The following is a 27,508-nucleotide window of genomic DNA, read 5'->3' on the forward strand; positions in this document are numbered from 1 at the left end:
TTAATATTTTAATTGTACTGGTTTGTATTCCCGAGGACGTTAATGTCTTCACAGACGATAGTTCTGCAACCTAGATTAAGGGGGGGGGGGTAACCGAATGTTCAGTATTTGCAAGTTATTAAGAATCATGTGGAGATGTTTTTGCATGTATAAATTGGAAATGGCAATTCAGCCTTGATGGCCGTTCTCTGATGATGACTTCGTACTATGTATACTCTTAAATCTGTGGCACTATGGCACAAAGGAGCCATCTTGGGGGATGTATATTAAAAATAAGACTTTAAGAATAGCTGTAATGAGGCCCAAGAGGCCATAAATCAGTATTGGCGATAAAATAAGTATGTCAGGCAGTTATTGCTACTAATGCTATTGTGTCTTATCACAGCCAAGGGGACGCTAAGTGAGGACACCATACGTCTCTTCTTGCGACAGATGGGTAAGTGTTTCTCCTTTCGTATGTTCACTGTAGTGAATATTTCATTCCCCTCCTCATCATAGTGATATTATAGATATAGTCAAACCTTTGGGAATTAGGAAGAAACTTGGTGGTTTAAAAACAAAGATGAAAGTCAAAAACGTCCTCCAGATCTATAATGCGAGTAGCTGAGTGCAAGAAATATGATGAAGTGTGTTTACTTGCACGTGTAGGAAGCACGGTTTATTGCAATAACCCAGACCTGGTTTAATTACAAGACTAGACTTACCTGGTAAGTACCCGGCTATAAACTATATTCCACTTTGATTCAGATATTAGGCAACTGGTGAATTAGATACGTGTGCAACATCTGAGTATCTTTATTTGGTAGATGTTTCGCCATCCAGTGGCTTTATCATAAACAGAAAACTGTATAAGAGAAGGTAATCAGTCCCTTAGCTCCGGAGAATTACAAATAAAAACAGTAACTGAGGTAATCAGTCCCTTAGCCTAGGAGCAGGTGTTGGACACCGTAAATTTTGATGAATCGGAAACATAGGCAGGAAGATGGTCGCTTATATACTGGAGCCAGATGGGATGCAGCAGTCTAAGGCACTGTCAGTGGTAGGCGGAACCCGCCAGTGGAAGTAGGTCATACCCAATAGTTGGGCCAGAGGCTGTGGAAATGTCCTCTGTTCCAAAGTTTCATGATGTTGCTTTATCTGACAGGTGATATATCAAAGGTATACAATACCGATAGGTTGATGAATTAGATACACGTGTGTTAACAGTGTAATATAGATAGATTTCCTAGTAAATTTATAGCAAGGTCCCCTGGCCATCCTAACGTCACGGTCTCCCCGGCCTCGCTGACTCCCGACTAGTCTAGCACGCAGCAGGCGACAAACTGGGTCTCGCTTGGCGCTTGGTAAGCTTGAAGAAGCCAATTTAAAGATCAAATCTATCTTTATTATGCTGTTAACACCTGTGCAACCTCTGTTACCACATTGATAAAGCCACTCGCTGGCGAAACGTCTCCCAGATAAAGATACTCAGATGTTGCACATGTCTTATTCATCATCGTGTCGGTATTGTATACTGTTGATATATTGGGAAAGTTGGCGCAGCGGCACTATGTCTGGGAAAACTTGAACCTCGCTATCATAAGATAATCATAGAGGTGGGATTTGTAGACCTCAAACTTAGAAAGTGACCTCTCTAAACTTTCTCCAGACGAAATTGTAAGTACTTCTAGATACGAAAATGTATATCTAGATATTACAGTGTGTATTATCTAGACACTAAATGTATATTGTCTAGATACGAAAATGTATTTATGATGTAGATTATATTTTCAGGTAAATTTACTAGAATACGTGGAGTGGTTATATATGTAATGCTTGGAGTTGGTACAAGTAGTAGAGGAGTGCGTATTAAAGCAGGTTTTAACCGAGCCAACTGGATGGTATGACCTGCCTGCCTTGCTTCTGACATACGAGGAAAAATCATTTTGATTCACTAAGGTGCTTGGAAGAGGTTATCACACACACTTATTGTTACAGTATTTATTGGAAATATGATTGTACAGATAATGCAATTAATGTTCTGTGTTTATGCTGATCAGACTACAGTTGATTAAGGCATCACCTACCCTAGTGTTGATCACGATAAAATTAGAGAAAACTTAACTATGTAGCTAACTAGTGTTGAATGTGCTAATCTGATAAGATATTATCTGGAGGGAAAACCGGAGAAACACTTGCAATATCTCTTACTTTGTACTGTAGATTATTTTCGTAATATTTTGTGTGTTCCACATACACACTGCAACGTTGTGGCTAATGTACGTATGTTGGTGTGTGTTTGTGGGTGCAGCTGAGTCGATGAGAGCGCTCTACGGGAAGGGCATTGTACATCGGGACCTCAAGCCTCAGAACATCCTGTTGGCTCACGCAGGCAAGCCCAATCCTCCACCCCACCTTATCACGCTCAAAATAGGTAAGTCAACTTATAAGGCTCAAATATCTCTCTCTCTCTCTCTCTCTCTCTCTCTCTCTCTCTCTCTCTCTCTCTCTCTCTCTCTCTCTCTCTCTCTCTCTCTCTCTCTCTCTCTCTCTCTCTCTCTCTCTCTCTCTCTCTCTCTCTCTGTATATAAAAATATATCTATATATATATATATATATATATATATATATATATATATATATATATATATATGTATATTAGAGGAAACAAGACGTGAGCAAACATTTTCGACATTTCTTAGGAAACGTTGCAGTCCTGGGACCTTGTTCACTCTTCTATATTGGGTACAAGAAGCATAGTTTATATAGTTAATGTACGTATAAGTAAGGTGTGGTCAGGTTCAAATGGTGGACGGATTACAGTGTCTAGATTATGTGCAGAGCGAAGTGTAATTGAAAGTCGTGTGGGCCGAGATAGTGGAGATGTAGCTTCTTGCTTTCTCTTGTATCATGCATTAAACTGCGATGGAAGACACTTCCAGGCACCGCCGCCTCTTAAACTCAAGTTCAGCGATTATAAGCTGGACTTCACTCCTAGTTCTTGAGGTCTGAGTTTCTGTTTCCAGGTGGGTTATTACTGAGCATTGGCAAGTGTTCATTATGCTCAAGTTATCCATGTCTGTGTCTGTGGCCAACTCGAGCGTGGTCATGCTCGTCTCTGCTGCATGCGTATTTACTCTTTGATCCATTGTTACACTATCCCTCCCCTTCCTCGGACCAAACCTGAGACATTTTAATCTGGAGAAATCTATGAAAAAGTTTTCATCCAAAGTGATAACTCGTCTATATAATGTAAGAATTAACTCCTCTACCGCTGGAATATGTAATGCTTAATTAAATGTAAAATCTCACTCTCACTTTAACAGATCCTCATGAGAAATCGTGTTAGCGTGTCAGCATCACGCAACAACTTGTTTCTTAAAGTGTGTCATTGAATGTATATATGCATGTGGCCTTCAGGAATCAAATAATAATCCTGGGTGATGTATACATAAGAAAGAAGGAACACTGCCAACAGGCTTACTGGCCCATGCGAGGCAGTACTAGTGTGGCTCCCACACTTAATGAAGCGTGTTAAGAAACTGAAGAAAGTGCAGAAGTACAAAACTAGACTGGTTCTAGAGCTGAGGAGTATAAACTAAGAGAGAGGCTAAATGGATTGAATCTAGTTATCCAGGAGGACAAAAAAAATATTGGAGACATGACAACATACAAAATTCAGAGGAATTAATAGGATAGACAGGGACAGACTGTTTGAGAGGCTGGAAACGGGTACTTGGGGGCACAGCTGGAAGTTAGACACACATGAGTCACAGTGATGCTAGGAAGTATTTCTTCAGCCTCGGGGTGGTCGGAAAGTATAGAATGACCGCGACGAAGTGGCGGAGCCAGACACCATACATAGTTTTAAGAATAGGTATGATAGGTCCCACGAGGCCAGGAGGGTGTATATGACAAGGGGCAAGTTGAGAGACGGGCCAGGAGCTGGAACTCTACCCCTGCAATCACAAATAGGTGATTACACAAAAAATGTTCCATATGGATTATAGTTTAAATATTTATATTTGTAATGACAAATTTCAGTGTAAATGAGACATTTGTCCAACATTTGAGAATCTTTATTCCGGAAACGTTTCGCCAGGCAATGGCTTCTTCAGTCCAATGCAAAGAAAGGTGGGAGGTGAGTAGGAGTTTGAGGTAATCAGTCCCTCAGCCTAGAGTCGATGTGTTCAGTCCATGGACTGAACGCATGTCCTGAACACTACGTACAGAAGTGTCTTACCACGTAGGATGACGTTGTTAATGGATGGTGAGTGTAGCACTTGGGTGGTAGGTGCAAGTCTCACCTAGAGTTTCATCATTATTATTGCCGCCCATGACGTTCACCTCGTGTCACCAAGTGAAACTTACAGCGAATGGGTGAAAGCTTGCACGATTCGAAAGTTGAGTGACATTCATAAATGCGTAGCGTTTATGTATACTATCATGCATCTTCTGCCATGGAAAGTATTCAGAAAGCATATACGTATAAGTATGTAATTTTAATATATATATACAAGCAAATGTGGATTAATTTTGAAAAGAGACGAATAATTTAGAGAGAGGAAGCAGGTGGTGCCTAGCTGTCTGCCGGGTCCAAACTGGTTCTCTGAACAAAGCTGTATAATGTCAGACTTGTTTAGTTCTTCACTAGTGTTAATCTGCTCTATGCTATAGTGTAGAGACTAAATAACTTTTGTGCGAAATTAACGTCATATTTTTCTATTGTGCACGAATACAATCTAGACAATATAAACATATTTTGATGAGCTCTGTCTGGTGGCGGTGATTGAGATCAGGAGAGGGAATTGGAAAATAATTTATTACATTATATATGGAAGTCCTGAGTTCTGGCAACTAGGGCGAGGTAAAAATTAAGACGCAGTGGAGACCTGATGCAGCAGCAGCAGCAGCAGTCTCATCTCAGACACGAGAACGAGAGGGCGTGTTGTGGGTTATCTCCTGGGAATCACTCGCTAGTACGACTGAAAACTTGATTATATACAAAGAAATAAGTGCTTCAGAATACACACGGTTAAGACGCTGTGTACGTCGAGCTGGGAAATGCTTGATATTAACTCGTAAGTTTATTTAGGCACACATAAGTACAATTATCTTACATATTAACATGTGCAATGAGATCACAGCGTACAGGTGATATCACATTATGCAAAATAACCAGTGTGAAAAAATAATGAACTTCCAACACTCGTGATTTCTCACAGTTCACTATTTTTTCACAGTGGTTATTTTGCATATTAGCATATATGCAAATTACCTAGGGTAACCCTCAAAAAAAAAAACAATAGTGTATATAAAACTTGTTTCTGGATCCCCTTATATAAAACCCAGTTGTACATCATAAACCGGCATATATGCTACTCTCTCAAACTACTATTTTGTCTGTCTCATTGTCTCTGCTTGTGTGTATTTTAAATTAAATTTTTGTTAAAGCAGACCACTGCTACTCGGTGGATTTCGCCCATTAATATACTGTAGTTTGAGTTGTACAGTATTAAGTCTGTTTTACAGTAGAAATAATTTCTTATGCAATAGACACGATGCCCATTGTCTCTGTTATTTTATCCATTTCCATGAATTTCACGAGCCTTCCACATATAGGACGGTTATGGATATTCGTCAGGCTAATTTGTCATCCATTTATAACACCTTTCCTCATTCATGTAACATAATCTAAGGAAACTCACCTACCCCAGCCTAAAATAACCTTGCTCCTCCATTGCTATTGACGCATCTTACGTCTACAATAAGTCAGGCGCATGACGCAAGTGCACATTTATTTTGGTCATGCAACACGTGGCAGAATGCAAACAAAGAGGCTCCAGTACCATAAGAACATAAAGAAGGAGCACTGCAGCAGGCCTACTGGCCCATGCGACGCAGGTCCAAATCTCCTACTGGCTTAAGCCAGGTCAGGTCACATTCACTTAAGGAAGGAGCACGGCATCTGACCTAGCAGCACAAGCTAGTCAGGTCCAACTCGCACCCACTCATGCATTTATCTAATCTATTTTTAAAACTACACAACGTTTTAGCCTCTATAACTGTACTTGGGAGCTTGTTCCACTCATCCACATTTCTATTACCAAACCAGTGCTTTCCTATATCCTTCCTGAATCCGAATTTTTCAACTTAACACCATTGCTGCGAGTCCTGTCTAGGCTAGATAGTATTTTTAGCACGCTGTTTACATCCCCTTTATTTATTCCTGTCTTTCATTTATGCACCTCAATCATATGCCCATGTTCCTTCTCAGACGTGACTTAATAATGATACTCCACATATATCAGTGGTAAAATATACTGACAGGTATGCAAATAAAACACGGTATGCGGTTTATGGAATGTCATTCAACTTCCCCATCATGCGGCTGTTTTAGCGCTCGGTTATATATGTCGTGCCGAATAGGTAAAACTTGCGATTTTGGCTTAAATAGCAACGCTCTTCTTGCCGAATAAGGCAAGCTAAAATAATACTACTACTAATAATAATTTTATTTACTAGAAGTACATGTACATGGTATACAAGCCTAGCTGACATCGATGACATACTACTATATAGAAAGCAAAGCCCCTTGTCATGCTCAGCATTTCAGGCAAATTAGGTCAGTGTCCCAGGATGCGACCCACACCAGTCGACTAACACCCAGGTACCCATTTTACTGATGGAGAACAGACAACAGGTGTCAAGAAACACGCCCAATGTTTCTACTCTGGCTGGGAATCGAACCCAGGCCCTGGCCGTGTGAAGCGAGAACGTTAGCCACCAGGCCACCCGAGTCCCTAAATTTATGTATTCATTAATTTCGCAAAAATCGTGTGAGCCTAATGAAAAAAATATATATTTCATTGTGTTTGTTTAATATTAAATTATTGTAAACTTATCTAAAATATATTTAGTTGGATTAAGTTAAATTAATTAAATTAAGTTTTCTAATTTTTTTTGGTACAAAATTATTAATTTTTACATTAACATAAATGATAAAATATATATCTTTAAAAGTATGAGAGAAATTTTTAGGAAGGATTTAATTTTAAATGAGTTCTTGGTAATTGACCAATTTTACCTGTAGCTCAAGGCCTTTCACACTTTTCTGCTTCATCAGGAGCTATGCAATGTTGCAAGACTTGCAACAGAGAGGTTGGAAAAACACTCTCCGATGCTAGCCCATCCTGCAAGATGGGCTCATCACTCAGTTGTGAAACTGAAAGAACTGGTTGATAGCAGTATAGAGAAACCTAAAGCTCTATTTTTTCCCCACCAGCTGACTTCGGCTTTGCAAGATTTCTCCAAGATGGAGTAATGGCAGCCACATTATGTGGATCTCCTATGTATATGGCTCCAGAGGTTATCATGTCTATACAATACGATGCTAAGGCTGATCTCTGGTCATTGGGTACCATTGTGTTCCAGTGTCTTGCTGGCAAGGCACCATTCCAGGCACAAACTCCACAGGCTCTTAAGCAGTTCTATGAAAAAAATGCTAATTTAGCCCCAAGGTGAGTTCAGTTTATGATGAGATTTGCACTGTATATGGCTCATATAGTCAAGTAAAATGTCAGTATTACAGTTAGGTGAGAAATAAAGTTCTTAAAAATGGATTCATGATATATATAGATAAATTTAAATTATACAATTTGAAGCTTTAGAAAATTTGTATGTTCTACATACATTATCTGTGAAAACCTCTTGGCCCAGGCTGCTTTAATTACTGAAAAACCTCTTGGCCCAGGCTGCTTTAATTACTGAAAAACCTCTTGGCCCAGGCTGCTTTAATTACTGTTTTAAAGTACTGTATATACAATATTTAAATTATTTAAATTTTTACCAGAATACCTCCAGGGACATCTTCTGAGCTAGTAGATCTCCTCATGGGTCTTTTGAAGAGAAATGCAAAAGATCGAATGGACTTTGAAACATTTTTCAATCATCCATTTACTCGGATGGGAGATTCTTGTGCTCAGAAGCCAGTCTTGAGTAGTGGTTCTTCTACAGTACCTATGCCTACACCTTCACCTACATCTGCAGCTACACCTAAGCCTGTTAATCGTGGTGCAACATACACACAACACACACAGCCAGCTCCAAGCCCTCCCATCGGTAAGTTAACTGTAGTCTTTGATACTTGTGGTACTCTCCAGTATTTTGCTTGAACTATACAAAGTGGGAAATGTTATCATTCATACTGGATGATTGGGTCCTAGTATTCATAATAGTCTGTTTTTTTTTCAACAAAATGGCCATATCCCACCAAGCTAGGGTGACCTAAAAAGAAAAATGAAAGTTTCTCATTTTAAATTTAGTAATGCATACAGGAGAAGGGGTTACTAGACCCTCGCTCCCAGTATTTTAGTCACCTCTTACGACACGCATGACTTACAGAGGAAGAATTCTGTTCCACTTTCCCATGAAGAATAATACTGTATTACTTGATTTTATTAATTGCACTAAGTTTATAACAATATATGTCTCATTTATTTTTATTATAGCATATCTCTCAAATATCTCATATAGTCTTTATTAAAATTTGCTATATGAAGCTTTAGGCTGTTAGGTATTGGAAATTTTGAAATGTTTTGGATTTTTTTTAATCCGTTTACAGTACAGCCTCTCCTTACTTAATGACATACTCGTTTACTGACAACTCAGACTTACGGCAGGCTCTCTGGCCAATATGCATACCTAAATAATGTATATTAGAGCCGATTTCCTCTATTCTGTGTACGTATTACAATATACAGTACAATACTGTATAAACATTAAAAAATACCAGAAATATAAATGGTGCGAAAGTGACATTAAAACAATATTAAAGGTGGTTGACATAAACCCACTACCATTATAGTATGCTCCTCACTTAGCGATAAATTTGTTAACCGATGTGGTCTCAAGAACAGGACTCTGTCGTTCAGTGAGGAGAAGCTGTATTAATAAGGTAATGCTATTGAATTTGTTGCTTGTGTACCATCGTATAAGATTATGTATTCATTAATATAACATTGATTTTCAAAAATAGGTAATCTTCCACCATCACCAGAGGAGCTCCGAATGAGCATTGACCAACGGAGTGGCAGTGAGCTGCCTTCAGCGTCCCCTGCTGTAGGTATTACAAATATATCAAAACCTACACCAGTGCCAAGAACTTCTAATCCTCAAGTGCAAGAAGAAGCAGAAGACTTTGTTATGGTGCCAGCCCAACTTCCTAATGAGCCTGAGGCATCCAGAGTTCCACAAGGGTAATTTTTATATTTATATCTTACATTTGAATGTCTCATAAGAAATATTTTTATTTTATTTTATTTTAATTTAGGAATACAGCAGGTTCTTGAATAACAGTTTCGTTATAACTTTGATGATAAAAAATTTAACGAATTCAAATCATTGTCAAATAAAAATTTGTCAAGTATACGATAATTGTTTTGCTTAAAGTCACAATATCGATGACGTTAAGTGAGGGCTTACTGTACAGTGGTCCCTTGAGTTAGATATTAATCCATTCCAGAAGACATATTGTACCTCCTTACAAAAAAAATCACACATGAAACAAGATATATTGTACTTTACAGTGCAGGGAGGAACTTTTTTTTTTTTTTCTGAATTTTCTTTATCTGAACAGTTAAATTTGTTGATACAGTATGGTAATTTTTTTTATTGTAATGGCTGTTTCTCATCAAGGTATGGTGTCCCATAGAACAAAGCAGTCACCATCACTCATTCTTAGTTGTTGTTCCAGCAGTGCCATTGATTAGCATCTTATCATTCAAGATTTTAAAATCCAAGAAGTTTTCATGTGACATTACCTTGTCAGATAGTGTTAACTTTGCAGATAGTTGCAAAGGAGAGACAGATGTACGATACTGAATCATGAATACAGTAAGTATAAATACTCAATTTTTAACTATTTTTTTTTTCTGATGATTCTAGATGGGGTGGACGTGTATTAGCAAAGCCAGGAGGAGGGATGGCCTACCAGAAAAATCCTGCACAATATGGTCCCCTCACACCCCAAGTCCCCACCTCACCCAGGCCCTCTCATCTTCCAGTCCAAGGTTAATGTTGTATACCTTTATCTACTGAATTATACCTGTTTTGAAAGTTACACTTTATTGCTCCTCTATGATGATAGTTCCTCTCAACACTCTCCTGGAAATTTTTTTAAAGATGCTCTCAGATTCCTTGTTTTTCTGTATCTTTTTCTTACTTGACTGGGCCATCTAGTATTGTTATTTGGTGATATATCTAAATAACTAGAAAATCGTAGTATATTCAGTCGTAAATAGGTATAGTTTGTGATTATTTGTAGTTATGAGAGCAGGGCTACATTTGTTCTCTTTAATCTTCAGTGTTCATCGTGTTGTACATTTGTAAAGATGATGATGGTTGTAGCACCTATCTCCTTCTTGGATCTCAATACAATAGTCTACTACAGTATTTTGGAAGAAATGTTTTGAGTGCTTTGTGCCTAATTACTTGTTTGAGTGTGTAGCAATTGAGTTCCAGTTCTTAGGCCAACTTGTTAACTTTATATTGGGCGCAAGAGTATAAAAACTCTCAAAAGAAGTCACAGGTCAGTCACAGGTAAATATAAACATTTACTAAGACTTGGGAGAGAGAAGAATTAGGTAAGGTAAATGAAGTATTAAATAATAAGGGAACTGTTGTTAAATTAGACACATGTGCAACTCCTAGGTATCTTTATTGAGGAAATGTTTTGCCACACAGTGGCTTCATCAGTCCATACAAAGAATAAACTTGAACACATCAACTCAAGGCTGAGGGACTGATTACCTCATTCTCTTCCTGTTCTTCAAGTTTATTCTTTGTATGGACTAATGAAGCCACTGGGTGGCGAAACGTTTCCTCAATAAAGATACCTAAGAGTTGCACATGTGTCTAATTTAGCAACATGTCGGTTCTTTGAACCATTCATCTACAATAAGGGAACTGTTCCAGACAAGTGACTCGTATAATAAAAAAGATAATATAATAGGATATTTAAACTACAGTATAAAGAACTTTGTCAACTTATGAGGCTAAACTTAACTGTATGGTCAGCAGAATTTCTGAATGTATGTTTTTGAACAGTTAGCTTATAAATTAAGTGGCATGAGTGAGATAAGACAGTATCAACACCTGACCTTGTATTCAGGAGAACAGAGGAAGAAACTTCTACATGAGCTATTTAAATGGGATGTGTGATGTTTTCTCAGAGATAACATATGCTGTGAAATATAACTTAGGAAAAGAGAAAGAACACAATCAGGAATAACCAGATTATGTGAAATAAAAATTTAAAGATTTAATGGAGTATTTTAAATTTGATGTATTGCAAGAGACAGATATAAGTAATTTATATAAAGAGTTCTGTAGCAGTTATAAAATTGGGGTTAAACAGTTATTTCCAAAAAAAAAAGTATAAGAAGAAGTATTAAAGAATGGTTTAATGAAAGGTGCTGAAAAGTTATTAAAAATATAGCAATATAGGAAGTTATTAAAAATATAGTGATATAGGAAGCAGGCCAATCCGGAGACTTGCCAACAATTTACTAAACACGTCAGAAATGAATACCAGATGGTATCACTAATTCCATATATTATTACTGTTCACTATTTAGTGCATATAAATTCATTAATGCTCAGTATTTCATTGCATAGGTGGTAGCAGTGGCAGCACACATTCAAGTAGTAGTAGCGAGTCATGTCGATCCGGAGAACCTGTCCCTGTCCCATCCCAACGAGCAACATTTCATCAGATGACCTCCTCTGGTTCCTCAGATCAGATATCAACTACTCTACAACCTGAGTCTCCTAGACATCAGGGAATGTCTTGCAATCGGCCATCACCTCCACCTCGTTCACAACCAATTAATATGCGTAGAGTGTCTGATCACAAAGCTCCTGATGTTGCTTCTTTGTCACCTCCTGCTGTAAGTTTTAGTACAGGTGCTCTTTGACTTACGGTGGTTCAACTTAAGATATTTTGACTTTACGATGGTGGAAAAGCAATTACTTTGGAGATAAAACTTAAGGTGATTACCCAGCATAAAAGCAACAAGTCTGTAACTTTTTATTTTTTACTCATTCAGTAACAGTAGTTATTTATTTATTTATTTACTTGTTTAGCATATATTCTACCTAAGATATTTTCTATTTGCAATGGGTTCATCAGAACATAACCCCATTGTCAGTTGAGGAGCACTCATATAGTGTTTATGTACATACTAAGTACCATTGTAAAAACTGTATTTCTCCCTTTTCACAATTAAGTCCTCAATTTTGTTGTTAACTTTAGAGTTTTGACTTGACATTGTAATTGCAGGTTCAGTTCACCATTGGTGATCCCCCCATGGGAGGGAGGCGAAGGTCAACATCTGGGAGTTCGTATTCGACCACACCACCAACCACTGTTGGGGTTACAGGTAATAACTTACTGCAGTGACTTATTAGCTTAACTTGTGTGGTAATTGTAGTCTCAGTTGCCTGCTTTCACAGGGGTGTTGCTTAATACTGTACAGTGTTCTCCACTTATGTAATTATTTGCATGAAATCCACCATTACACATATTTAAAAGGGTTGCTAAGTTTCTTTGGACTTACACAGTACTTACCAGCAACAGGGTCACTCATGTTTCATTAGCCTTAATGTCCTTCTTATCACCCATTGACCTTAATGTTTCTCCATGGCATTTCTCATTGGCCTTAATACTCCTGAATGGCATCTCTTGTCATTTGTAATGCCCTAAGTAATATCATCCATTTGTCATAATACTCCTGAATGGTATCAGTGACCTTAATGGCATCAATGCTGTTTGAAACAGGTTAAGTTCATCATTACATTAGAAATTTCTTGGTTTGTCACACATGGAAACTGTGCTAAATACAGCATTCTTTCATTGTAAACAAGGGACATGTTAATGGAAAAAGATCTCATTAAGAGTGATGTGTTTCAGAGTGAGCTGGTTAATTACAGTAAATAGGGGGTTAGGTTCCAGACCCTGATCCCAGACCTAGTATTCTCAGTAAATGAGAAATCAAACAAACCGAACTTTAAACACAGTTGGACATCATGCCAATAACTCTCAATTTCAGTGGAGGTATTGTACATGAGGACCCTGCTTTTACAGCAGGTTAGGTTCTGGGCTGCTACTGTAAAGCAAAAATCGTTGTAAAGTAAATCATAGCCTTTTTTCCTTTAAAATGCATATACGTACATGTAACAGCTAGATAGCATGTTTACACTATCATGTATTAAGTGAACAGTAGAGCTAGGCATAAAACATGCATATACAGTACACACGTTACCTACCTTAATATTTTTATCCTTAGCTTATAATGAGTGATGAATATATTTATTGTAGGAAGTCTGAATAAATGAAGAATGGGTATAATTGAAAACTGCTGCATTAACAATATACCATAAAGCACAGCGCTGTAAAGCTGGGCCCTCCTGTACTCTTATTTTAACAGTAAGCAGTACTATAGAAGTGCATTTATTTTAAAACTGCCAGTAATTGGAAGACCCAACAAAAAACTTCAAACTCTTTATAAATAAAAAAACTTTGAATTCTTTATAAATAAAAAAATTCATATTCTTTATAAATATCATCATTTTGGTGATTCCACAGTTTTGAATTCTTGACATTACGAAATATGAGTTGTGTATTAATTTTTTTTTTAACACTTCAGCCATTTCCCACCGATGCAGGGTGATCCAAAAGGAAAGAAATATATAGTTATGAAATATATAAATAAAAATACAGTACAGGTACTCCTCACTTAACGACATACCTGTTTAACGACCGCTAGGACTTATGTCCAGCTCTCTGACCAGTATAGAAACCTAAGTAATGCATTTTAGAGCTGATTTCCTCTATTCTGTTTATTACAGTGTACAGTATGCTACTCTAAAAACATTTAAAATTATTTTTTTTTTTCAACAAGTCGGCAGTCTCCCACCGAGGCAGGTGGTGCAAAGGTGACATTAAAAAACAATATCTTAAGATGATTGACAAACCCACTACCAGAACAGTATGCTCCTTGCTTAACTACCGGTTCACTTACCGACCTACTCTTAGGAATGGAACTCAGTCATTAAGTGAGGAGTACCTGTAGTATCCCTGTATCCGCAGGGGATACCTGAAACTGTGGATAGTAGTAAACCCTATATATATGTCATTTTTTGTTTACATACATCGTCTTTTAACAAACCGGCTGTATCCTACTGAGGCAGAGTAGCCCTAATAGAAAAACGAAAGTTTCTCTTTTTAAATTTAGTAATTTATACAGAAGGGGTTACTAGCCCCTTGCTCCCATGTTTACATATACGTATACCTATGATAAAGTTATTAATATGTTATGCAAAATAAATCTAGAATTAGCACTTTTTCACTGATGGGAAGCATTTCAGGGCTTCTCTTAGGCTTGGAAGAACTGCCAGCATCAATACTTCTGTTCTTTGGAGCCATTATTAATAAAAAATTAAGAGTTATTTTCAGGCCACAGTAAACCGGGAATAACTGAAACCACGGATATGGGGTTTCTACTGTATTATGCTCTTGACTTAATAACACGTATATGTACAGGATTAGGTATCATTATACAATCATTATGAAACAGAATTTAAAAGTAATGCACTTTTAAAACTTTTATTTGAAAATAAGAGGAAAAATTATAAATTTAAAATTTCAATGTTACATCATTGTAGTACAGTGGTACTTTGACTTAAGAGTTTAATTCGTTCAGTGACTGAGCTCATAACTAAAATTTGCTTGTATGTCAAATCAATTTTCCTCATTGAAATTAATTGAAATGCCATTAATTCGTTCCAGCCCCCCAAAAAAACCATTTCATTATAATGCTAATATCAATTCTACAGCTTACTTATCTATCAGAATTGATCTAATATGACATAATAAATACTGTAAGCAACATAGAAACATGATATATACTCTAGAATGAATAAATTAGGCCATAATATGGTAAGTGTCCAGGACCAGTCCGAGCATATAAAATCATTACTGCTCCTTCCTATAACGTGTTCTTTGGTTCTGAGTAAGAGAAAACAGAGTTTTTGAGAGGCTAACTGCACTAGATCACTAGTGCAGTGAGGCATTAGTGTCACTCAGATCACTAACAATCAGAGAGGTAATAGTGTCACTCAGATCACTAACAATCAGAGAGGCAATAGTGTCTGAATATCTCAGAAGTAAGTTATTGACTTATTTCATGAAGCTTGCCATTTATTATTGAAATGAATGCAGTAATATTGACAGGAATCATAAAAAAATGATTGTTATACAGTTGGCTTCTGGAATATTGAAAATATTCCAAATATTTTGGGGTTTGTGTGGGTGTAAAGGGCAAGATATTTTGCAAATGTCAAAAACTTAGCAACTTTATTTTTTTGTAGAATAACTTAAGATAATTACACGATTACCTCCAGTGAGAACATCGCACTAGCATTGTTTTATAAGTACCAAATCCCAAAACCACCTTTCGTTGTGCCATTTAGGCTGGGGTTCTTGCCAACTGACATTTTCAGTTAATATTTTTTTTTCGCTCAAAGCAAAAAATCATCCGAGCAACGGCTCGTAACTCGGGAAAACTCGTAAGTCGGGACACTCGTAAGTCAAGGTACCACTGTATTATACTTAATGATCATATTGAAATTGTGGGTTGAGTACTGCTGTTGCTGGAATCAACAAACCACATCTTTAGCCTTCTACATTTTGTTAATGTGTTATACTGTACCTGTACACTGTGGTGTGTTTGTTATTTTTCTCATGTTCATATATTAGAAAGTTAGGGTAATTATTTTTTGTTTGGGCTTGAGATTATTAGGAGAGTGAGGGAAATGTGTTGTACTTAACAATTAAATTTTGAATGCACTTATTATTTGTATGTTACTTAAACATTGTGATGTAAATGGTTTAGAAAACCGAAAAGTTGAAGAATGAAACACTTGTGCAATATTTGAAAATCTTAACTGAAGAAATGTTTCACCAGCCAGTGGCTATTTCAGTCCAATACAGAGAAAAACGGTGAAGATGATTAATGGACTGAACACATCGACTCCAGGGACTGATTACTTCAACTACTCATCTTCCACCATTCTTCTCTGTAGTAGACTGAGGAAGCCACTGGCTGACGAAACGTTTCCGCATTGGAGATTCTCAAATGTTGCACAAGTGTCTCATTTTTCTACTTCAACATTGTTTTCATATAGAGAATAAAAGCTTAATTTTGCGTGCTTTTGTATTTTGTGCTTGTACAGTGGACCCCCAGTTATCAGCCATAATCCATTCCAGAAGGTTGGCCTAAATCCGAAATGGCAGAAAACCGAAGTAATATTTCCCATAAGAAATAATGTAAATCCAATTAATCTGTTCCAGACACCCAAAATTTTTTTTTTTTTGTTTTTGTTTTTTTCAACAAGTCGGCCGTCTCCCACTGAGGCAGGGTGACCCAAAAAAGAAAGAAAATCCCCAAAAAGAAAATACTTTCATCATCATTCAACACTTTCACCACACTCACACATTATCACTGCTTTTGCAGAGGTGCCCAGAATACAACAGTTTAGAAGCATATACGTATAAAGATACACAACATATCCCTCCAAACTGCCAATATCCCAAAAATATTAACAAAAAAAAATACATTTTTTAAAGAATACCTATAGTTTTACATACAGAAAACAATGAGAAAGAAATATGAAGCAGTAATTTTAATAATAAGTGAACATTACATACCTTTATTGAACACACTTGTTGGCATATGGAAGAAGACGAGGAGAGGAGAGGGAGTTGGGGTTATTGTTTGGAAGGGGAATCCCCCTCCATAAGAACTTCAGATATCAAATCCCTCTCTGGGGTTACTTCCATTCTTTGTTTTTTACTGGCTCTAGGACCAGCTTGAGTCACTGTACCCCTGTCACACCAAAAATCTGTCCAGAGAGGCCTGTTTCTGGTGTCTGTAAAATTTACCTAAAATGGGACAAGACATTATCATTGAACATGTTGCAAACACAGCTTGCAACAGTTTTGCCAGGGTGATAATTCTCTGCAAAACTTTGCACCTCACTCTACTTTACACATCTCCTTAATCACTGAAGAAGGCACTCTTCCACATCCTGGCCACTCGCATCCAACCCCATGGACTTCCCCAGTGAAACAATAGATTCCAAAATAGGCATAGGGTTGTCAGGGTCAGCCTCAAACCCTTCAATATCCTTGTCGAGGACACATTCTGGCCACAATTGTCTCCAAGCAGAGTTCAAAGTCCTGGAAGTCACTCCCTGCCAAGTCTTATCTGTAAGGCTTATGCAGTGGAGGATATTGAAGTGATTCCTTCAGAACTCTTAGGGTCAGTTCAGTGTCTGAGGTCACTTCAAAGCACCTTTGAAACATTGCTTTGGTGTACAGTGTTTTGAAGTTTGAAATGATCTGCTGGATGAGAGGAGTGGTATTAGGGGGCAAGAACTTCACTGTGATGAACTTACACTCCTCAAACAATAGGTCTTCCAAGTCTGGAGGATAAGCAGGAGCATTGTCCAGGAGGCACTTAGGTGGCAATTTATTTTCCAGGAGGTATTTCTTCACACTCGGGCCAAACACTTCATTGACCCACTCAATGAAAATTAGCCTCGTGACCTGTGCCTTATTGTTAGCACTCCACATCACACACAATTTACTCTTCATGACATTGTTTTTCTTGAACGCTCTGGGATATTTAGAGTGATACACGAGTAAAGGCTTCACTTTGAAATCCCCACTAGAGTTACCACAGAACAAGAGAGTTGGCCTATCCTTCATAGGCTTGTGTCCTGGCAGTGCCTTTTTCTCCTGCGTGATGTAGATCCTCTCTGGCATTTTCTTTCAAAAGAGTCCTGTTTTATCACAATTGAATACTTGTTGGGGGAGGAATCCTTCAGCCTTTACGTAATCCTTGAATTCATGCACGAATTCTTCAGCTGCACGTTTGTCTGAACTTGCAGCCTCACCGTGCCTTACAACACTGTGTATGCCACTACGCTTCTTGAATCTGTCAAACCAAACTTTGCTGGCCTTAAATTAATTAACAGCAGCACTCGTTCCTGGCATTTTCTTTGAGATCCGCATGCAGCTGCCTTGCCTTCTTGCAAATTATCCCCTCTGAAACACTATCTCCCACTTTCTTCAACATAATGGAACTGATTGTTGATGTGGATTTCCCATAGATCTTGGCCAGCTCTGCCACATGTACACCACTTTCATATTTTGCGATAACTTCTTTCTTACTAATGTGACATTTTATTGTGGCAACGTTTCGCTCTCCAGGAGCGAAACGTTGCCACAATAAAATGTCACATTAGTTGCACTTGTGTCCTTTTACTTTACATATTGTCGGTAATTCTACCAACTTTATTACAACTTCTTTCTTGAATTCTATCGTGTTTCTCACCTTCTTTACCAAAGGGCTGGCACTCTGAACTTTCTTTGGCCCCATGGTGGCTTATTTCACAGTTGCAATCAATAAACAAGCACCAAAAACAATGGATAAATGCGTGGAGTGTTCCTACCCCAACGAGAGAGACAAGCAGACTTAGTGTGATACGTGTGAGGAGCACGTCGCTGGCGGGTGGACGCGTCTCACACCAGCAATTTCCAAGCGGATGGCCTATATGGGGGGGGGGATTTCACTGAAAAAAGTGCTCGATTTCTGAATCGGCTGATTTCTGCACTGGCCTATATCTGGGGCTCCACTGTAATGTTGCGTTATTCTATTGTATTAGGGTATGTATCAATATGGTATTGTAACAAAGGCTTTGCTGTGCTACAGGTAACACCCAAGTGATCCCAGCAGGTCGCCTCACTCCCACCAACTCACCTTTACGTCAGTCTGGCCGTCGTACACCTCCCTACACACCTCCCCAGCTATTCTCAGCCCCCCCTGTGCTGCCCCCCATCCTGGGATCTCCCACAAAATTAGGGCTTGGCCAGGATAATGCTGCTGGTGACATCTGTGGCAATACCACCAACCTGCCTCATACAGCCCCACATCGTGCTATTACACTTCCTGAGATGACCTCTGTCTCACGTGACCTATTTATGGGTCAGTAAGAATTTGCTTCTGTAGAAGTCGATTGCTTCACTTTGTTTTGTCTGTTGTTGTTAGTGTATAAGCGTGAAATTCTGTTGTTTAGTGTAAAAGTGTGTTGAATAAGTTGTATTCTAAATTTTATATAATTATCATTTTTACTGTAGGCATCATTGCTTATTCATCTTTTTTTTTTTTTTTGTAAATAATGCCGTTGCTAACCTTATAATTCTCAACACAGGTGGAACTCAGGATATGAGTGTGGATAGTAGTGGACTTCAGCGATCACGAACAGAGTCTCATCTCTTAGAATGGCAAGCTCGTGCTGCAAGTCCTCCTAACCCTGGGAGACAAATTGTACAGTATGGTCAGTCTGCACCAGCATTCCTTTTGCAAGGCACTCCATTTGCTCAGACAGATGGGCAAGATACTGTAGCTTTCTATGCACCCCCTCTTCATCAAGAAACATTAATGGAGGTAATTATAAATACAAAACAAATAAAATCACAAATATTTTAAATGGCTATATAGAGTATCTTTGGATATTATTGTGCTAGTAGAAAATCGTGCTGGTAGACAAAATCACAAATATTTTAAATGGCTATATAGAATATCTTTTGATATTATCATCCTGGTAGATAAAAGACTGTCGGGTAGACTTCAAGATGTACATGTTTTTAGAGGGGCCACAGATATATTAGATCACTTTTTAGTTGTAGATACAGTGAGAGTAAAAGATAGATGGGAAACAAGGAAAATGGAAGGAGCAGGTAAGAGAGAGGTGAAGGTTTATAAACTAAAGGAGGAGGTAGTTAGGGTAAGATATAAACAACTGTTGGAGGACAGATGGGCTAGTGTGAGTATAGGCAATGGGGTAGAAAATGTATGGAGTAGTAAGTTTAAGAATATAGTGTTCGAGTGTTCAGCAGAAGTTTGTGGTTAAAGGAAAGTGGGTGCGGGAGGGAAGAAGAGCGATTGGTGGAATGATGATGTAAAATAGTAAGAGAGAAAAAGTTAGCATATGAGAGTTTTTTATAACGTAGAAGTGATGCAAGGAGGGAGGAGTATGTGTAAAGAAAAAGAGAGGTTAAGAGAGTGGTGAAGCAATGTAAAAAGAGAGCAAATGAGAGTGGGTGAGATGTTATCAACAAATTTTGTTGAAAATAAGAAAAAGTTTTGGAGTGAGATTAATAAGTTGAGAAAGCCTAGGGAACAAATGAATTTGTTAGTTAAAAATAGGAGAGAAGAGTTATTAAAGGGAGAGTTAGGGGTATCGGGAAGATAGAGGGAATATTTTGAGGTATTGTTAAATGTTAATGAAAATAAGGAAGCTGTGATTTTGTGTATGGGGCAAGGAGGAATAACATCTTATAGGAGTGAAGAAGAACCAGTTGTAAGTGTGGGGAAAGTGCATGGGGCAGTGGGTAGAATGAAAGCAGGTAAAGCAGCTGGGATTGATGAGATAGATAGAAATGTTAAAAGCAGGTGAAGATATAGTTTTGGAGTGGTTAGTGCTTTTATTTAATAAATGCATGGAAGAGGGTAAAGTACTTAGAGATTGGCAGAGAGCATGCATAGTTCCCTTGTATAAAGGCAGAGGGTACAAAAGTGAGTGTAAAAATTATAAGGGAATAAGTCTGTTGAGTATACCTGGTAAAGTTTATGGTTATTATTGAAAGAATGAAGAGTAAGAGAGAGAGCAGGATAGCAGATGAACAAGGAGGCTTTTGGAAGGATAGAGGGTGTGTAGACCAAGTGTTTGCAGTGAAACATATAGGTGAACAGTATTTAGATAAGGGTAAAGAGGTTTTTGTGGCATTTATGGATTTGGAAAAGGCGTATGATAGGGTGAATAGGGGATCAATGTAGCAAATGTTGCAAATGTATGGAATAGGAGGTAGGTTATTGAAAGCAGTGAAGAGTCTTTACGAGGATAGCGAGGCTCAGGTTGGAGTATGCAGGTGAGAGAACATGAGAACACAAGAGTGCCATTCAGAATCCCAACCAAAGACTTATGTAACACACTTTACCTTATAAATGTGACTTGTTCTCAAGTATGCAGCACCAGTGTGGAGCCTTCACCTAATGCAATACAAAACCAATTTTGAGTGTGCAAAGGTCATCAAGAATGGTGTTTAAATTGATGAATTAATGTCACTAGAAAAGCGAAGAATGAGGATTATGAAAATAACATGCAGAATATCATGAAGCACAGATAGGACTTACAAGGATACTTTCTATGTCAGGGATGCTGTAAGAGCAATGTAGGAAATTACAAATCCAAATGAGCCTTGGAGGATATTGGAAAGCATGCCTTCAATGTAAGCTAGAAATGATACCTGGAAGCACATTCCATACAGTGGTTCATACACAGGTATGACAAGTGGCGATAACATCAGTTGGTCAAAAGTTTTGGTGCAGTTACAAATACTGTGTGTGGTAGTCTTCCTGGCCACTCCACCCACACAGCATATACTATGACGATGCTTAAAGCTCCATAGAGTGATAAAATGCAAATACAGTACACTCATTACTTACCTTAAAATATTTGTAGTCTCAACGTAGGGTGAAAGGTGAAAAGTATTTGCGGATTTGTAGAAAGTCGTGTGGTAGGTAGGGTAGTGTAGGGAAGCCAGCCTGGCCACCCCACCCACTATGTAAACAAACAAACGATGTGTCTGGTTATGGTTCATAAACATTCATACAAACACCTTACATTGTGTACAAGTTGTCTCCACAGTGGTACAGTAGAATAAATAAAGCCCAACACTTCCATTCTCATGTAATTTTTAGAAGGAATGATGATCTGACAAATTATTATTATTATTATAAATTATTATTATTACAGATTATTATTACAAGTTGTTATTATTACAAGTTATTATTATTTTTTTTTTTTTTTTTTTCAACAAGTCGGCCGTCTCCCACCGAGGCAGGGTGACCCAAAAAAAAGAAAGAAAATCCCCAAAAAGAAAATACTTTCATCATCATTCAACACTTTCACCACACTCACACATTATCACTGCTTTTGCAGAGGTGCTCAGAATACAACAGTTTAGAAGCATATACGTATAGAGATACACAACATATCCCTCCAAACTGCCAATATCCCAAACCCCTCCTTTAAAGTGCAGGCATTGTACTTCCCATTTCCAGGACTCAAGTCCGACTATATGAAAATAACCGGTTTCCCTGAATCCCTTCACTAAATATTACCCTGCTCACACTCCAACAGATCGTCAGGTCCCAAGTATCATTCGTCTCCATTCACTCCTATCTAACACGCTCATGCATGCTTGCTGGAAGTCCAAGCCCCTAACCCACAAAACCTCCTTTACCCCCTCTTTCCAACCCTTTCGAGGACGACCCCTACCCCTCTTTCCTTCCCCTATAGATTTATATGCTTTCCATGTCATTCTAGTTTGATCCATTCTCTCTAAATGACCAAACCACCTCAACAACCCCTCTTCTGCCCTCTGACTAATGCTTTTATTAACTCCACACCTTCTCCTAATTTCCACACTCCGAATTTTCTGCATAATATTTACACCACACATTGCCTTTAGACAGGACATCTCCACTGCCTCCAACCGTCTCCTCGCTGCTGCATTTACCACCCAAGCTTCACATCCATATAAGAGTGTTGGTACTACTATACTTTCATACATTCCCTTTTTTGCCTCCATAGATAACGTTTTTTGACTCCACATATACCTCAACGCACCACTCACCTTTTTTCCCTCATCAATTCTATGATTAACCTCATCCTTCATAAATCCATCCGCCGACACGTCAACTCCCAAGTATCTGAAAACATTCACTTCTTCCATACTCCTCCTCCCCAATTTGATATCCAATTTTTCTTTATCTAAATCATTTGATACCCTCATCACCTTACTCTTTTCTATATTGACTTTCAACTTTCTACCTTTACACACATTCTCAAACTCATCCACTATTATTATTATTATTATTATTATTATTATTATTATAATCATAATAAAAAATAAAGCACTAAACCCACAAGGATCATGAATTGCTATATATAGAGTGAAGGCATATGAAAGGTATATTTATTTACAGTTATCCCCCAGTGTTTGACTAGAGTAAATGTAATTCTTCTGACACTCTGTCTACAAAGCCGCTTTGTAAACAAATCTTATATTTATGTAAACTTTTATTCTGTGGGTGTGTGTATAATGTTTATATGCTATGTAATGTGTTTCTTATATAATTTTGAAGAAAATGTCATAGATGAATTAATGAAAATGTCTATATTAACATAAAATAAGACATTTTGTGTGCCCAAGAGAGATTATTATTCCGTAGTATTACTGTGGCATCACGAGTAGAGAGACTTAGTGATTTTAATGTGTACCCTCACTCCAGCACAGTTTGTAAGTATATTTAGGTACAGGTACACATTAGCATAATTATTAGAGTACATGTACATATAAAATATACAATAACATTTAAACACTTGAAATTTTGGAAAGTTTCCAGACATAATAGATGTGCTCACGGAGAATGTAAACAAACCAGGTGGCGTGCACCGCATTTGAAAGACCGCTTGCAGTATAGCAAATTTTGGTCATGATATGAAATCGTTGTATTAGCAGAACGCCGTAAAGCGGAGCCCTACTGCATATTTTTTTTTTTTCAACAAGTTGGCGGTCTCCCACCGAGGCAGGGTGACCCAAAAAGAAAGAAAATCCCCGAAAAGAAAGTACTTCCATCATCATTCAACACTTTCACCTCACTCACACATAATCACTGTCTTTGCAGAGACACCGAGATACAACAGTTCAGAAGCATATATAACATACCCCTCCAAACTGCCAGTATCCCAAACCCCTCCTTCAAAGTGCAGGCATTGTACTTCCCATTTCCAGTACTCAAGTCCAGCTATATAAAAATAACTGGTTTCCCTGAATCCCTTCACTAAATATTACCCTGCTCACGCTCCAACAGCTTGTCAGGTCCCAAAAACCATTCGTCTCCATTCGCTCCTATCTAACACACTCACGCACATTTGCTGGAAGTCCAAGCCCCTTGCCCACAAAACCTCTTTTACCCCCTCCCTCCAACCTATATATGCTGTATGTAATATAAAAGACAATTTCCTAGTTCAGTTTGCTTTGCCTTATAATTTAATTTGATATTTATCGATGTTTTTCTTTCACCAGCGTGAGCACAATGAAACGTTAGCCAAGCTTAACTTTGTGCTTGCATTGGTAGATTGTATCCTAGAATTGGCCCGTTCCCGAGCAGCACCAATCACAGCCTTGCGACAAAATGCAGCCATGAGAGAATCAGTGTCTGGAGGTAAGTTTGCTCTTAGAAATATATATTTAGTGGATCATGAGAATATTAGTCATTTCCCATCTTCCCGTTATGGGAGGGTGAACCAAAAAAATTCACATTCACTGTGACTTACTCCCTTGTCATAGGGATACAAACATGGTGGTCCAGTGATGACCCACCACCTTGCAACATCCCCATCTGATTTTCATAGTACAGGCATTGTACTTTCCACCTCCAAATTTAGTTCACCTTGCTATTTTTCATGTCTACCTGGAGGTTGTTTTGGGGCTCAACACCCCCATGGTCCATTCCATGACCAGGCCTCATGGTGAATCAGAGCCCAATCAGCCAGGTTGTTACTACTGGCCATGCAGTCTGACATATGAACCAGAGCCTGGCTGGTCAGGCACTGACTTTAGGTGTCTGTCAAGTTTCCTCTTGAAGACAGCCAGGAGTCTATTTGTAATTCCCCTTATGCATGATAGGAGGCCACTGAACAGCCTTGGGTCCCTGACTCATTGTTCTCTCTCTCTGTACTTGCAGCACCCTTGCTTTTCACTAGGAGGATGTTGCATCACCTGCCAAGTTTTTTGCTTTCATGGGGAGTGATTTGTGTGTGCAGATTTGGGACCAATCTCTCTAGGATTTTCCAGATGTAAATTATGATTTACCTTTCTCACCTGCACTCTAAGAAGTGTAGGTCAAGGAACTTCAAATGCTCTTGGTAATTGAGGCGCTTTACTGAACTTATATGTACAATGTAGGTACTCTGTACTTTCTCCAGATCTGTAATTTTGCCTGCCTTGAAAGGGACTGTTAGTTTACAACAGTATTCCAGCCTAGATAGAAAAAAGTGACTTAAAGAAGATCATCATTGGCTTGGCATCTCTTGTTGTGAAGGTTCTCATTATCCACCCTATTATTTTCCTCAGCTGTGATAATGACACTTGTAGTTCTTAGAAAGTACCAGTGAAATAATAGTGTATTCTATTATAGTTTTCTAATGCGGTATTCTGCTTTTATCATAATTAGTATTACCATAATATTAATGCTTACCTGAAGGATACTTCTGGGGGTCAGTGTCCTCCATAGCCCAGTCCCACACAAGGCCTCCTGGAGGATCAAGGGCTGATAAGCTAGGCTGTTGTGGATAAATGGTTAAAAAAACTGACAACAAGTTGATGAATGAGACACTTGTGCAACACTTGGGTATCTTTTGTGGTGGAAATATTTTGCCTACCAGTGTCTTGCTCAGTCTAATACAGAGAAGAATAATTAAGATCAGAAGGAATTTGAGGTAATCAGTCCCTCAGCCACTGAAGTTGATGTGATTGGTCCATCGGTCTTGATAAAAGTACAGCATATGCACGAAGAAGGGGCTCACATATTGAAATCGGGAAGCAAAGCAGTCGGAGTTAGAGTGAAAGTGTCACTATTAAAAAATCTACAGGTGGAAGTAGGTCATGCCTATAAGTTAGGCAAATGTAGAATTCTCTGTATCAGGATCCCAAGATGTTGCTGTGTCTGACAGGGATTTCCAGATCTCCCAGTACAGTGGAACCTCAAGTATCGAACTTAATCCGTTCCAGGAGTTAGTTCTAAATTCGAAAAGTCTGAAAATCGAAGCAATATTTCCCATAAGAAATAATGGAAATACAATTAATCCGTTCCAGAAACTCAAAAATATTCACAAAAAAATACATTTTATAGAGATTAATTACAGTTTTACATACACACAACAAATATAGTGTTCAATTATGTATTAATAAATGTAAATAAACATATAAAATAACATTTTTACTTACCTTTATTGAAGATTGGTGATGGCATCTTGAAGATAGGGAGGAGGAGAGAGGGAGTTGGGGTTAGTGTTTGGAAGGAGAATCCCCCTCCGTGAGGGTTTCAGGTATCAAAGCCCTCTCTGGGGTTACTTCCCTTCTCTGTCTTTTAATGCCACCAGGACCAGCTTGAGAGTCACTGGACCCCTGTCTCACAAAATAACTGTCCACAGTCCTCTGTTTCTGGTGCCTCTTCAACATTTCCCTAAAATGGGACATGGTTCTGTCAATGAACTGGTTCCAGGAGTTTTCTGTACCAGATCGGCATGCAACTTCCTTGCCTTTTCGCAAATAATCGTCTCTGAAACATTATCACCTGCCATCTCTTCATCCTTGATCCACACCAGCAACAACTTCTCAACCTCTACAACTATTTGTGGTCTTTTTTTGGTTAGCATATTAACACCGGACTTGAGTCCTGGAGATGGGAAGTACAGTGCCTGCACTCTGAAGGAGGGGTGTTAATGTTGCAGTTTAAAAACTGTAGTGTAAAGCACCCTTCTGGCAAGACAGTGATGGAGTGAATGATGGTGAAAGTTTTTCTTTTTCGGGCCACCCTGCCTTGGTGGGAATCGGCCAGTGTGATAATAAAAAAATAAATTAACACCTTTTGCAACATCAGCTTCCTTGATTTGTTCTTTCTTTGCCAGGATAGAACCGATGGTCGACTTATTTTTCCCATACACCCTGGCAAGCTCAGCAAGTCTCACACCACTCTCATACTTCTGTATTATTTCCTTCTTCACATCTATGGCATTTCTCACTTTCTTTACCACAGGGGTACCACTAGCAAGTTTCTTTGGGCCCATGGTAGCTTATTTCACAGTCCCACAAGCACTAAACACAATGAAATAATCGTAAAATGTTTGAATGAGAGCGCAGGTTAGTGTTCACTCAAGCATCAACAAAGCCAGACTGGCTCACGGTGCCTGCATGGGGACGCAGACAGAGTGGGCTGGTGGACAGGTCCGGTACCTGGTGGTCTGAAAATATGGGCGCGTTCGATAGTGGGACAAAGCTGGTTCGAAAAAAGGGTTCCATTTTTGAAATGTTCGATAAATGATACGTTCAAAATTTGAGGTTCCACTGTAGTTCATATGCTTGATTGAGTGTATACGAGCAGTGAAGGTTCTTTGTATGTTTCCCAGCTCAGCAGTCTCCCCTGCCTTGAAGGGGGCTGTTGGTGTACAGCAGTATTCCAGCCTGGAGAGAACAAGTGATTTTAATTAAAGAGTATCAACATTGGCATAGAACAGTGGTTCTAACTCATTTCGGTCCATGGACCACCAACCC

The 27,508-nt window shown here is 38.5% G+C and overlaps 1 protein-coding gene across 1 annotated transcript in view; it reads left to right on the plus strand.

Annotated features, from left to right (window-relative positions):
• The window catches only part of Atg1 (serine/threonine-protein kinase unc-51-like protein Atg1), an 85,424-nt gene that overhangs the window by 44,841 nt on the left and 13,075 nt on the right, over nt 1-27,508 (plus strand). Inside the window, exons 5-15 of the mRNA XM_053783485.2 lie at nt 386-436; nt 2,291-2,413; nt 7,265-7,499; nt 7,832-8,100; nt 9,017-9,236; nt 9,925-10,049; nt 11,656-11,927; nt 12,320-12,419; nt 18,816-19,088; nt 19,315-19,550; nt 24,260-24,398. Coding sequence (XP_053639460.1) covers nt 386-436; nt 2,291-2,413; nt 7,265-7,499; nt 7,832-8,100; nt 9,017-9,236; nt 9,925-10,049; nt 11,656-11,927; nt 12,320-12,419; nt 18,816-19,088; nt 19,315-19,550; nt 24,260-24,398 — 2,043 coding nt within the window. The remainder of the gene's footprint in view (nt 1-385; nt 437-2,290; nt 2,414-7,264; nt 7,500-7,831; nt 8,101-9,016; nt 9,237-9,924; nt 10,050-11,655; nt 11,928-12,319; nt 12,420-18,815; nt 19,089-19,314; nt 19,551-24,259; nt 24,399-27,508) is intronic.

The sequence above is a fragment of the Cherax quadricarinatus genome, chromosome 34 (assembly GCF_038502225.1).
Source record: "Cherax quadricarinatus isolate ZL_2023a chromosome 34, ASM3850222v1, whole genome shotgun sequence".
NCBI lineage: Eukaryota > Metazoa > Arthropoda > Malacostraca > Decapoda > Parastacidae > Cherax > Cherax quadricarinatus.